The sequence below is a fragment of the Nerophis ophidion genome, linkage group LG07, assembly GCF_033978795.1.
Source record: "Nerophis ophidion isolate RoL-2023_Sa linkage group LG07, RoL_Noph_v1.0, whole genome shotgun sequence".
Lineage (NCBI taxonomy): Eukaryota > Metazoa > Chordata > Actinopteri > Syngnathiformes > Syngnathidae > Nerophis > Nerophis ophidion.
In genome coordinates this window covers 62,062,314-62,076,959 of record NC_084617.1, presented here as the reverse complement: position 1 = coordinate 62,076,959, position 14,646 = coordinate 62,062,314, and the positions used below count along the sequence as shown (strand labels likewise).

General features: G+C 38.0%; 1 protein-coding gene across 2 annotated transcripts; it reads left to right on the top strand.

Annotated features, from left to right (window-relative positions):
* The first annotated feature begins 851 nt into the window (after window positions 1-851).
* On the top strand, window positions 852-13,298 carry carnmt1 (carnosine N-methyltransferase 1). 2 transcript variants are annotated; one of them, XM_061906795.1, is made up of 9 exons: window positions 852-1,019; window positions 1,492-1,687; window positions 1,797-1,931; window positions 3,230-3,396; window positions 3,529-3,669; window positions 3,764-3,942; window positions 9,438-9,551; window positions 11,078-11,181; window positions 12,442-13,298. In XM_061906795.1, the coding sequence occupies exons 1-9, from the start codon at window positions 865-867 to the stop codon at window positions 12,634-12,636; spliced, it is 1,386 nt and encodes a 461-aa protein (XP_061762779.1). In that variant the 5' UTR covers window positions 852-864; the 3' UTR covers window positions 12,637-13,298. The 2 variants fall into 2 exon arrangements, with proteins under 2 accessions (XP_061762779.1, XP_061762780.1); XM_061906796.1 differs by lacking the exon at window positions 1,797-1,931 and having other exon boundaries at window positions 853-1,019.
* The last annotated feature ends 1,348 nt before the right edge of the window (window positions 13,299-14,646 follow it).

Below are 14,646 nucleotides of genomic sequence, written 5' to 3'. Positions count from 1 at the left end.
AGCTTTTAATCTTCTTACCTTTATGCGATTTCAAATTACCGGTATTGAAATCAGCCTCCTCCCTTTTGAAAATGATGACAGGGGAAGTGTCACTCAGGACGTCACGAGTTTGACTAGGCGGTAATACTAACTAAGCATGCGCTAATTATTTTGCAAAGCGAGTTTGACCCCGCAGTAATTCAAGGCAGGCGTATACTATATGCCCTGCGGCAATTCAAGGAAATACGGTATATTGGATCCACTTTGGACTGGATTCTCACGGTTATGTTAGATCCACTATGGATTGGACTTTCACAATATCATGTTAGATCCGCTCGACATCCATTGCTTTCGGTCCCCTGGGGGGTGTTGCCCACATATGCGGTCCTCTCCAAGGTTTCTCATAGTCATCATTGTCGACGCCCGACTGGGGTGAGTTTTTCCTTGCCCTTATGTGGGCTCTGCCGAGGATGTCGCTGTGGTTTGCGCAGCCCTTTGAGACACTTGTGATATAGAGCTATATAAATAAACATTGATTGATTGATTGATTGATTGAGTGATATTATTTTGTTGGATTGATTAATTAATTTAAAAAAATAAAATAAAATAAATAAATATATAATAATAATAATAAAATCCATTTTAGGTATTTATTGCAGATATTGTATTGAGTCACAATTATTTATAAATGATACACACGCTGACCACAATTAAACACCGTGTTTTATGTTTCTTTGTTTGCTTTTACAGTATATCATTCCGGCCATGGAAATTACAATTGCTGCAAGATCAATATTAGACTGTAGGTGGCAGCACCCCTTGAAGAGCATGTCGTGCTGCAGATAACAAATTAAACGAAGAAGAGGTTCTAGCTCCTTCTATTCGATGTTGGCCATTACCAACATGGCGGAAACAACACTGGAGGCTCCGTTTGCCGAAGAATATTTTCCCAAAGAAAGAAAAACGTTCACCCCCGAGGAAGAATCCAGGCTAGAAAAACAACATTTTTGGAGGATAATTGACTCTTTTAGATTTTACAGGTGAAAATGAAATATTACTCAAATACGCCTTGTGTGACTGGTTACCAAAAACTGGCAGCTTTGTACAGAAATAAAGTGCCCATTTATCTCTATTAATTTACTGTAATTGGTATTATTTAATGTTACTGCTCTTTAATCGTGCAATTTGAGCCAGGGCATTTTCAACTGAATTTCCAATCACAACGTTAAACGTTAAAACGTTACCTCACTCTTTGAAGAGGACCCATCCATCCATTTCCTACCGCTTGTCCCTTTCGGAGTCGCGGGGGGTGCTGTATGTTTACTTAAAAAAAAAAAAAACTAATTCGGATGAATGGATAGGAATGTTCAGGTTTTCATTTCTATGGAAGTATTTATTTTTTTATATATATACAATATTTGCAGTTGTATCTGATCTCTAATCTTACCGCAAACAATAGAACTGTTTGTCTTGACCCAAACACACACATATGCTGAACGTTTGTTGTTTTAGGTCCCATGTACAGGAGCAAGTAAATCGAGCCGAACGTCAGTTTCTAAGGCTACCTCAACACCACCAAGACTTGCTACCAACTGTACTACCCAACCTGACTTGCATTCGCCAGTGTGCAGACCACAACCATGAAGTCCTGCAAGCTATAGTCCAGCACAGCCTCCATATGTTTGAGAACATTGAGTATGGCGAGAGGGTAAGGCTCGTTCGTTTTGTATGGCAAATACGTTTTCTCAGTAATTGTGAAGGAGTGGGTTTCTCCAGGTTCCTCTGACTTCTATCTAAAAGTATGTATGTCATTAAAGGTGCCAGATGTAGGAATGTGTCCAGAAATGGTACTGCAATCACGGTCAAATTTCTGTAGTCCCCTCCCACTCTCCATGACTGAGGTTGCCAGATACGCAGCCGAATCCGAATCCTATTCCAAGGAACTTCAAATGGTAATCGGCGAGTCCTACGCTTTAGGTTACTTTTGTTTGTGCTACTTGCAAGATGGATTACTAAGTAATCATGCCACATTTTACTGATGTCGATTAGCCAAATATATTTGTAAAGTTACGCAGCAATATTTTGATCAGGAGTCGGGACAGATTGTTGGCCTTACCCTTCTAAAATTTCTAGTTTGACCGCACAGACCACCATTGAAATCATTTTGATGGCAAGCCAAGGCCAATAGTAAAATATATTGACATGTATAGCCTGTATTGACATATATTGACATGTTTAGTAACTTTACCAGTGGCAGTAGCCAGGCGAAGACTGCGGTGCGTAACTGGCAACCTGGATCTCACACGCTCACAGATCGATGGACAAATAATACAAATCCCCCAAAAATATATATAAAAATATGCAACCAAATCCTTTAAGGTTAAGGTTATTACTCTCATTTTAATTAACAGCAACAGAGAAAAGTCTCTACACATGGAACATGAAGCCACAACACAACAACTTTCAGCTACAGCACTATTGCAAAAGCCACAACAAATACAAATGCCACAACACAATAATATAAAGGCATAATGCACAACAACACAAAAACAGAACGGATGTGACAGTAGAAAAGTTTCGCCGACTCACCGACTTCTTGAGACGGAAAGTTGAAAACAGTGTAATGAGCGAAGTAGGAAAAAGAAGTGTCGTGTGACCACTTTTTTAGTCTTCACTTTTTTTTTTTCAAGAATACTAATAAATATACAATGTTCAGGAAGTTGTTCCGTCGCTGTAACTTGCGCTGCTGTCACTTCTGTTGTGTCCTTTTGGCTTAAGGTTGTGTTGTGGCTTTATATTATTGGGTTGTGATGTTTGTATTTGTTGTGGCTGTTGTGATCTTTCTCAGCCACCATAGCTATTTGCCACTTTGGTTTTGCCGACTGATGGCAATGACGCCACAGACGGCCAGCCAGACTTGAGTAACTTTAAACGTCCTTATAATCAAAAGTTTTAAACTTCACATGAAGTCTGCCGTTCTTAAAGCCAGTGTTTTCCCTTTTCTATTATAGATAAAATAAATCAATTTCCGCTTATAATAATGTCGGAACAATACTTATCTTCCGAAAAGGCAAACTTGCCAAGCACAGATCGATGTATAAATCCATATATCGATTAAATGTTACAAACCTTGTAAATGGTTATGTAATCTGTCCGTCTTTTCTCTTCAGTGAAATGGGATAGGCTTCAACTTTGGGGGAAAAAAAAGATGTATGGATATAGTATAAATGTATTTTCATTTCCTATGTAGGAGGATCCCAGGAAGGTGCAGCCCTCCTCAACATTTGACATGGACAAACTAAAGTCCACCATAAAGCAGTTTGTCAGAGACTGGAGTGAGTCGGGTCAAGCTGAGCGGGACACGTGTTATCAGCCCATCATCCGGGAGATCCAAAGACTATTCCCAAGTGACAAATAGTAGGAAGCACACATTTTCACACATTGTTGCATGCCAACAAACAACACATTGTGCGATGTGACAGTATATTTGTAATAGTTGTGGTTAAACTAGTGAGATTCCCATGTGCTATGTGCGTTTTATCATGTCAGTGATATGTCCAAGGTTAGTGTGTTGGTTCCGGGGGCTGGTCTTGGTCGTCTCGCCTGGGAAATTGCTCGTCTGGGTTATGTATGCCAAGGCAACGAATGGAGCTTCTTCATGCTTTTCTCTTCCAACTTTGTTCTCAACAGGTACATCATATAAACAGCTGTAAATCCTAAATGTTTGTTTACCTGTTGATTACCCCCCCTTTTAACAATTATTATTGTGGACTGTTTAACTCAGGTGTGAACAGCTGAATTGTCTGACACTGTATCCCTGGATTCACCAACTTAGCAACAATAAGAAGTCGTCAGATCAGACACGGCCAATCAGATTTCCCGATGTGAACCCTCAGAGCCTACCGCTGACTTCAGACTTCTCCATGGTGGCAGGGGATTTTCTGGAGGTCTACACTGATGCAGGTCAGTAACAAATGTTTTAAATACCAGATACTTTGGGTGTAACAAATGCATGTACAGTCTAACCTCTATTTACAAACGTTTTTGGATCTTGAACAAAATCTCACGGTATCATATCACGGTATTAAGGCCAAGATACGATATTATCGTGGTATACGTCAAATAAAAAATGTTATAGTGTGTAAAATATAATGGCAGTACTGTTTAGGATTAACACACTTACTGTAGTTAAACACAAATATGCTCAAATGTTCTAATCATATTTACTATGAAAAACATATATTTTTAGGTGCAAAGAATTGTGCGGGAACAATCACTGTTCAAGCAAATATTATATCCATCCATCCATTTACAACTGCTTGTCCCTCTGGGTCGCTCAGGGGGACAAAAAAACCCCCACAGTTAAGTGTCTTTAAAGGCCTACTGAAACCCACTACTACCGACCACGCAGTCAGATAGTTTATATATAAATGATGAAATCTTAACATTGCAATATATGGCAATACAGCCTTTTTAGTTTACTAAATTGCAATTTAAATTTTTTCCAGCCCGATCCAAGCTACAAGTAGTCTGCTTTAATCGCAAAATTACACAGTATTCTGGACATCTGTGTTGCTGAATCTTTTGCAATTTGTTCAAATAATAATGGAGACGTCAAAGTAGAAAGATGGAGGTGGGAAGCGGTGTATTTCGGCTGCCTTTAGCCACACGAACACAGCCGGTGTTTCCTTTTTCAAAACTCCCGAAGGTGAAGCTGTACTATAGAACAGAGCGGTCAAGCGAACATGGTTCCCGACCACATGTCAACCGGCATGTTTCGTTGAGGAAATTGTGGTAATAAGTCGGCTCTTACCGTAGTTATGAGCGGAGCTTGCGTCCTCCTGCAGCTGCTGCGGACTATTACCTCCTCCCCCTGGAGACAGTGGCGGTCACCACACCCGTGGCCACACCCTTCCGACTTTCAGGTACCATATAATCTAACTAAAACACTAGTAACACAATAAGCAGATAAGGGATTTTCCAGAATTATCCTAGTAAACGTGTCTAGTAACATCTGAATCGCTCCCACTGTCCTCGCCTTTTATTTTTAAACCTTTTTTTTTCTAGTCCTTCACTCTCACTATCCTCATCCACAAATCTTTCATCCTCGCTCAAATTAATGGGGAAATTGTCGCTTTCTCGGTCCGAATCGCTCTAGCTGCTGGTGGCTATAATTGTAAACAATGTGAGGATGTGAGGAGCTCTACAACCCGTGACGTCACGCGCACATCGTCTGCTACTTCTGGTAAAGGCAAGGCTTTTTTATTAGCGATCAAAAGTTGCGAACTTTATCGTCGATGTTCTCTACTAAATCCTTTCAGCAAAAATATGGCAATATCGCGAAATGATCAAGTCTGACACATAGAATGGACCTGCTATCCCTGTTTAAATAAAAATCTTATTTCAGTAGGCCTTTAAAGGGGAACTGCACTTTTTTAGGAATTTTGCCAATCATTCACAATCCTTATGTAAGACAAGAACACATATGTTTTTCTTGTTTTTAATGCATTCTAAATTGTAAATAAATGTGATCAAAAGTCTGCTTACAATAGAGCCTATGACAGTCGCTGTATTCTGCCAACAAGGCTCTTGAAAAAACATCCAAACACCTCCATTAATGGTGCTGTTTGCAACTTCCTCACAGTAACAATATAATAAGAACACCACTGGCTAGCTTATGTTACTATTAGTGGTTTAACACATTTGTTTGACAATTGTCTATATTTTTCATAATTACAAAGTTTATCTAATAACCGGTCTGAATAAAATGATTGGTGTTTACGGCTTTCACTCACCCGGTCTTGTCAACATGAATGCGCAGGGAGCATGTGCACACATACAAACAAACATGATAAAAGATCACTTACTGTGCAGTGTCTGCTGTCATTAGGATGCCGACTGATATAATCTTCTTATAGTCCTGTTTAGATGAAGAATGAGTCATAATCCTCACGAAGGAAAGGGGGGTGGAACCAAGCGTCTTTTCGTGTCGTTCTCACCATTCCGGATCTAAATTGGCTGTCAAACAGTACCCACTTGTTGGATTAGATCCTCGCCCTTCTACTATCCAGGTGAGAGGTATGATTTATAATCTACGATAAACTTCCACAAGCAGAGAAGCAAGGAAACCACACACCACTCTATGATGTATACATTGGCACACACGCTTGTGATCACGCCGTTATAAATGGTTCATCTTCTTTAGACCTCATAATAACAATGTAAGTAATATTTGGTTAATATTCAAGTCACAAAATATAATGGTGTAGTGTTGGCGATTTTTGGATGTTTTTGTATTAGATATTATGGGCGGAATAGAGGACCTCCCACTGGCTCTGTTGTAAGCTGACTTTTATATACGTTTATTTAAGAGTTAGTATGCATAAAATAAACAAACAGCCGTTGTCACGTCTTTCATAAGGATTGTGAACGATAGGCAAAATTCCAAAAAAGTGTAGTTTGCCTTTGAAGTATCAGTGTAAATATTGTATGGTTACAAGTGATAAAACAATAATGTTGAATTTAGTGTCTTTGAACTTGTACTTCCTGAGAAGCAGTGTCCTCTGCAGTAGACATTTTCTTGTGTCAGTTTGGAAAATGCTATTTCTCAGAAAAGGTAACAAATACATTTTCATTTAATAATTTAAGCACCTTTATCAGGTAGCTTCTCGTATTACTTGTAATTCCCGCGGCGTGCAGTGTCCACGCTCCCACCAGCTGTTTCCCACTCTGCGGTGCGCTGTGTCGGCTTGGGAACACTGTAGTAGAAGGTGACGCACTTTGTTTTGCAGTAGAGCTGTGAATATTTGGGCACTACACGATTCAATTTGATTCTTGGCAGTAAGGATTTGATTCAGAATTGATTCTCGATTCAAAATCAATACTTTTTTAATAACATTGTGGGCCAGTTCTATGATTAACTACATTCTTCCTTAAAAAAGACAAACAGCTCTGATACATTTTACTTAATATAAAACTGGTTTTCCATCCATCCATTTTCTTGTCTCGTTCAGGGTCGCGGAGGTGCTGGAGCCTATCTCAGCTGGTTTTGTTTCCACACTTCTCTTTTCTTAAGTAAATTTATGTAGCAGATATTGGCATCTCCATCAACAATATGATTTGCCTGAGTGCCTAGACAGGCCATAAAACGTAAAATAAAAATTTAAATTTATATTTTTTTAATTGATTAAGAATCATTACAATAAATAAGAATTGAGATTCATTCGACAATCGATTTTTTTGACACCCCTCTTTTGCAGTATGCAGACTTTATTACTTTTGCCAAAAAGGTTATATTTTCGACAGGTTTTGTTTATGTTTTTGTTAGCAACATAGCTTAAAATGTTACGGAGATATTTTTGAAAAAAACACTTCTTCCGCGTGCTGCCTCTTTTCCTCCCTTTTGAGGTGTTCCACGCCTCCACCTTGCTGGATTTTGGGTAATATAGTTTATTTTCAGACCGGTCAAAGCAAATGCACCAGAAAAAAACTACACTTACAAGGTTTTTATATGACACCGTCACGTGTCACAACATAATTGTGAGGATTTTGAAACCGCAATACATACAATACCATTACATCCTTAGTATCAGATTAATTTTGTGAAAAAGTATGTGATTGATTGTTTTTGAATGCTGATCACTAAAGCGGTTAGCACCGAATTTTCATACACAGTGCGTAGCCGCTCCCCTAAGTTTTTAAGCATTACCTCCATTGCAGAAAATAAACTACATTTCTCACACGTGTCATTATGTCGGAGGACTAGGCTAAACACATTACACTATAAAAGCAAGCAGAGGCTGACAAAAAAACGCTAATCTAGTTTAAAACAACGCAATAAATATGTGATTAGTAAACTTTAGGAAGTGTAGATGCAAGTGCGTTAGAACAGAAAGTAAGCAGCTATTAGCGGGAAATTTAGAAGTAGATTAAAAGTAGTCTAGTGAGAATATAATATGACAGTAGTACTCTATTGGGGAATGGATAAAAATATGTTTATTGTTACACTGTCAATAGAACTTACTATGAGTACATTAAAACATTTAGTTAACACATGAGATTATTTAAATGGTAGCAATATATTCAACTACACTTTCTTTGAGCACACACCATTTTGCACTGTTTTGTTTACACTGACTCGGCTTGTTCACCAAGTGCGAAGGCAAATGGACTGTTGAGTGGTTGTGTTTCAACTGGCTTGAGGGTTTGTTGAGGTTGCGCACTTTCGGCAAACTGGCTTTTTCGGTGTTGATAGGCTAATCTTGTTCAAAAGGTTTAAACTGAAACTTTTCCACATTGGTGCGGTGGAATTTGGTTTTGTAATCATTTTGTCAATGTTAGCTGTTACATGCTGAGTAGTTGCACTGTGTGATGCCCGAAGGCCAGCAGCCAAGTGTCGCTGCACAAAAGAGGAAAAATGAGGACAAGAACATTTAAACCCTTCTTTTTATTCCGCTATGGTACAATTGTGCTTAGCCGCTAAAAGCGACGAAAAGCATGAATGATCTTGAAGCATTCACATAGCAATTTATTGAATGACAAGGCACTTTATATGAAATTTTACCCCAAACTTATTTGTGGACACTGATTTGAATATTAACAGAAATTTTTCCGTTCACTTCCGGTGGCCTTCGTGGTCTGCGTGACTCGGACATGCAATGTTGTGAGTTTCAATCCATGTCGGAGTTGAAGTAAATTATCTAAACTTAAGTTTTAATGATGTTGAAATTGTTTAATAGGATTAACTTCAGCATAGTAATTAAACAAGGGGATTGTTCGTTGTGTTGCACAAGGCAATATTGTTTATATGGTGCTGGAATACCCATTATTTCAGCCTTTCAAAGCTCCTTTTGGATCTCAATTTTTTTTTTATCTCTGTACATTTCAAATCCCTGCACATAACTGACAGGTCGCTACAATAAATAATACACCCACCAAACAGTTTGCAAAAAAACAATAATTTTAGTTAAAATAAGTTTTTGTAAAATGTTTTGTTTGAAAGTCTTTATTTATTATTTCTGAATAAGCAGATTAAAGTAATTCTATTTGTTTTGTGTTGAACTTTCTCCTACAAAAATCTTTGAAAACTGCAGACAATTTTGGTTTACGCTTAAGTGTATTTTGGACAATTTTTAGTGCTTTTGTGTAAATGTTTACTCCATTTCTGACTAACTTTGGTTGTCTTACTGTTAGTTTTTTGTCATGTTCAATTTTGTTATTTTTCCAAATTATTTTATATCTCAACAATCTACTGGAAAATAATTTTTGCAAAATAGAGTAGCGCCAGGACAAAAACTGTCCTCAGGGAGTTAAGAGTGATAAAGATATATTGGATTAATTTTTTTTCTAGTTTTTTGTTTCCTTTTAAATCCCTCAATCAACTTTAGTCCTAAATAAAAACAACTAACATGTTGTAACATGTTTTAACAATCATTTCATCAATTGCACATTTGTATTAGATTCTTGGGACTGTGTGGCTACCTGCTTCTTCATCGACACAGCTCATAACGTCATACAGTATGTGGAGACCATCTGGAAGATTCTTAAGCCTGGAGGAGTATGGATCAATCTAGGTAAGTCTGTCACAGTTTTGTTACATTGGAACAAAGCTCTTGCAATGTGACTCTGTCAGTGTTTCCTAAACCACTGCGTCGTAGGATCCCCGATCTCTGGTCTAAAAAAAGTATTATTTATTTACTACAAATAATGTATCTTTGTTCATTTAGCTATGGTAGTTATGTATACAGACAAGAAGAACAATTAAATTATCTTGTGTTAAACGACGGAAGGCACATAAATAACGTCATTTAATGAAATGTCAAATTTGTGTCTTGGCTGATTCAAGTTTGGAATCACTGCTCTATAGGCCCTTGAGACATAACCATAAATTAATAATAAACTAATAATGTTAACCACGGTAAAACTTCCGGCAATTGGTATTAGAATTTTAAATAAAAAATCATCTAAAAAACTTGGGGAATGACTGCACTTTTGATAACCTCACGGACGGACCGGTGCCAGCTCGCCAGCTTAAATGCTAACATGAAAACAGAACTTTTCTTTCTTTCCCCATTAAGAAACGACATACCCCAATCTTAACTTATAAAAGCACACTGCTGTCTGAGCAGCTAAGCTGTTCAATTGTGCACATTAAACCTACAAGCTGGGCTCTAAGCGTGAGGGATCAAGGATTACAAGACAAAAGTGTTTTTATGGTGTGTTCAAAAATCGCTGAACAGACTGGGATGCCAGCCAAAAGTAAAAAATACTAATAATACATTTTATTTGTTACACCCTTTTCATTTAAATAAATGTTAAAGTTCTGCTATACACTCAAAATTGGCGCAAAAGACGCTTGATTTCACCCCCTTTTTCTGCGTGGATTTTGAGTTGCTCTTCATCCAAAGGGGAATATATCAACATCTTGTCAGTCAGCATCCTAATGACAGCAGATATTGCCCAATAAGTGATGTTTTATTATGTTTGTTGGCCCTCATAAAGGCAGTATTCAGTGATGTTGTTGGAAAAAAAAAAGCGAACGTTGTGATGCATTTTTTTAAACTAATGTGCTGTGTATGCTTAGAATGAGCAAAATACATAAATATTACATGTTATTATAAATGTGCCCGTACTACTTTACATATATACTTACAGCATGTATATAAAACCCTAATGGAGGGGTTGGACATTTTTAATGGCTTAATAAGCAAAATAGAGCGGTTCTTATAGGCTCCATTGTAAGCAAACATTTGATCGCATTTATTTACTATTTGGAATGCTTAAAAAAGAAAAACAAATGTGTTCTTGTCTTATAAAAGGACTGTGAATGATATGCAAAATTGCAACAAAAAAAAAAGTGCAGTTCTCCTTTTAGAGCTTCAGGCCTTAACCTCACTACAAATTGAGTAAACATTTTATCTTGAATTATTGTTCTACATATCCATAAAACACAATTGTATTCATGTAAAAACAATGATTTACCTCAAACATGGAATGGGTGAATTTTCCGGAAACAGAGTAGTCTGGAATCATATTTTATTGTAATCAGCAAATAATTATCCTTGAGGGTGAATGCTAACAATATCCCCTTTGTGCTCAGGTCCATTGTTGTACCATTTTGAGAACATGGCCAATGAGTTCTCCGTTGAACTCAGCTATGAAGACATCAGAGCAGCAATGGTGCAATTTGGCTTCCATATAGAGGTGAACTAATGCATTTAAAGGCCTACTGAAATGAGATTTTCTTATTTAAACGAGGATAGCAGGTCCATTTTATGTGTCATACTTGATCATTTCGCGATATTGCCATATTTTTGCTGAAAGGATTTAGTAGAGAACATCGACGATAAAGTTTGCAAATTTTGGTAGCTAATAAAAAAGGCTTGCCTGTACCGGAAGTAGCACACAATGTGCGTGTGACGTCACCGGTGTGAGGGCTCCTCACGTCCTCACATTGTTTATAATGTGAGCCACCAGCAGTAAGAGCAATTCGGACCGAGAAAGCGACAATTTCCCCATTAATTTGAGCGAGGATGAAAGATTTGTGGATGAGGAAAGTTAGGGTGAAGCACTAAAAAAAGAAAGAAAAAGCGACGGCACCAGGCGGCGGCAGTGGGAGCGTTTCAGATGTAATTAGACACATTTACTAGGATAATTCTGGAAAATCCCTTTTCTGCTTATTATGTTAATAGTATTTTAGTGAGATTATAAAGTCATACCGGAAAGTCGGAGGGCTGTGGTGAACGCCAGTGTCTCTGAGATAAGCCGACTAGCAAAAATCACAGCTGCCTCTTTGAGCTGCAGGATGAGGTCGCGTAATCCACTCAAGTATCCGGTAAGAGCCGACTTAATATCACAATTTTCCTATCCAAAAACTTGCTGGTTGATGTAGAGAAACATGTTCGCTTGACCGCTCTGTGTTAAAGCTTCACAACAAACAAAGAAACACCGGCTGTGTTTCGGTTGCTAAAGGCAGCTGCAATCCACCGCTTTCCACCAACAGCATTCTTATTTGACGTCTCCATTATTAATTGAACAAATTGCAAAAGATTCAGCAACACAGATGTCCAAAATACTGTGTAATCATGCAATGAAAAGAGACGACTTTTAGCCGTAAGTGGTGCTGGGCTAAAATGTCCCCGGCAGGCCCATTGCCAAAGGACTCCACACCTCAACCAATAACGTCACAAACACGCGTCATCATACGTGTCATCATTCCGCGACGTTTTCAACAGGAAACTCCGCGGGAAATTTAAAATTGTAATTTAGTAAACTAAATCGGCCGAATTGGCATGTGTTGCAATGTTAATATTTCATCATTGATATATAAACTATCAGACTGCGTGGTCGGTAGTAGTGGGTTTCAGTAGGCCTTTAAGAATAAGAATCCATATGAATTCCTTAATTTTGTTTTTTAGTGCAGAAATCCAGTGTCTGAAGTAAAATACTATTGTTGTGCTGCAGGTGGAGAACGAGTCTGTGCATACCACCTACACAGAGAACGAGCGCTCCATGCTGAGATATGTATATGACTGTGTATTTTTCGTGGCCCGGAAACCTGGAGGTCTGTTTTCTAACTGTCAAGGGGATGACCAGCAAAACAGTTCACCACCGGCTGCCAAATCACCACGACAAAACAGTTTGGAATGTCATACGTGAGTGGAATGTATTTCGAGCTGTAAACTTGAATAACAATGACAAAAGGTAACATGATACTGAAAGAAAAAAAAATACAAGACACTTTTTGTTATATTCTTTTTAATAAAAGGTCACCAAAAATGTAATCACCTCAGGAGGGAGACACACAAAGTAAGGAATGTGATTGTTAGAGTTAATATTTGTATGGCTTTTACAACAAAAATGTCATCTTGTGGTGAATTTTTTTTTTTTACATTTAAGGACTAACACATCTGCTTAAGTAGAGCTCAATTTTCCATTCAAACAATTGTGTGTATTTGTGTCCTCAAAATTATCAGTCAACTAAAAGTAGAGCTGTTATAATATCCTAACCATCATGATCATGATAATACAGGGGTTTGCCATGTATGGGTAAACTATGCAAAAGCATTTATAAACTTTGAGAAACCTCCCTCTATAATGCCATCACTACTGAGGAATGATTGCTTGCTACATTAAGGATGTCTGTGTGGCTGAAAAACAGAAAGCTAATATTTTGCTATTTTTCAGCTGCAGTGTAACGATAGTGTCCCTTTTTGCATGGATCATCAATGACATGTATTCAAAGCTTGTACCTTTTCAGGATTCAACTGTTTTAATTTTGATTTTTTTTATACTTGAATAAAATAAGAAATGTTTTAATATGATCATCTTCTTGAAGTGTTATTTAAAATACAGGTTGCATTGTATACATTAGTCATTAATACTCTGTTTTTCCTTCAATGGTTTTCAACTTTGTTCCTCATTTAACTTATGAAGTAGTCAAATACATTTTATACTAAACAATATGTTGGCCTTACATTATAATTAAATGAATTAAGCTTATGTATCAGACTGTTTGCTACTTTGCTGTTGAGCAAAATGTGTGTAATGTGGTCAGGGAAGGCAGATGACATAAAATTAATTAATAAAGAGGTCTAGCCAAAAGATGCCTCTCCCCCCTTGGAGAAGCCAAACTGCCAGTTGTTTATTCCCCAATGATGTCATCTAATGTACTTTGAGTGTGTGCATAGCAAGTTCCATACATCCTGACCACATAAGTTGATGTTGGTGTGTGTGTAAGTGAAAACCTCAGTTTTAGGTCATAACTTAGTTAAATATTGGCGTTGACTTAAACACGTGGCCCCTTCCTACGGATGGGGCTGTCACTTTGCATACCAAGGGCCAATTTACAAGCCTTGTTAGAACTAATTGTGTCCACATGTGATGTCAAATGTAATGTCCATACTTTACCTGCCCACAATGATATACTCCTATCTACCTAAAATTGGTGGTCAACTTTTTCTAAGAGGAATGTAAACACTCGTCATATGCAAAACATAATATGTGGTAATGTCAATAGACACTTCAGGACAACACTATTGTTATGGGATAGATAGGTGGATGGATTTCATATGCAATGAAGGATGGATAGGTGCATGGATTTCATATATTAGATTAAGGTGAGGCCGCACATGGTTTTACATCATAAAAAGAAACGAAATGCATTAGGTATTCAGATTTCAATTTAAATGTTATTATATTATGATAGGCAGCACGGTGGTTAAAGGGTTTAGTGCATGTGCCTCACAATACGAAGGTCCTGAGTAGTCTTGAGTTCAATCCCAGGCTCGGGATCTTTCTGTGTGGAGTTTGCATGTTCTCCCTGTGACTGGGTGGGTTCCGTCCGGGTACTCTGGCTTCCTCCTACTGCCATAAACATGCACCTGGGGATAGGTTGATTGGCAACACTAAATTGGCCCTAATGTGTGAATGTGAGTGTGAATGTTGTCTGTCTATCTGTGTTGGCCCTGCGATAAGGTGGCGACTTGTCCAAGGTGTACACCGCCTTCCGCCGGAATGCGGCTGAGATAGGCTCCAGCAATTCCTGGATTTTTTTTTTCACATTCTGTCTCTCACAGTTGAAGTGTACCTTATGATGAAAATTACAGACCTCTGTCATCATTTTAAGTGGGAGAACTTGCTCAATTGGTGGCTGACTAAATACTTTAT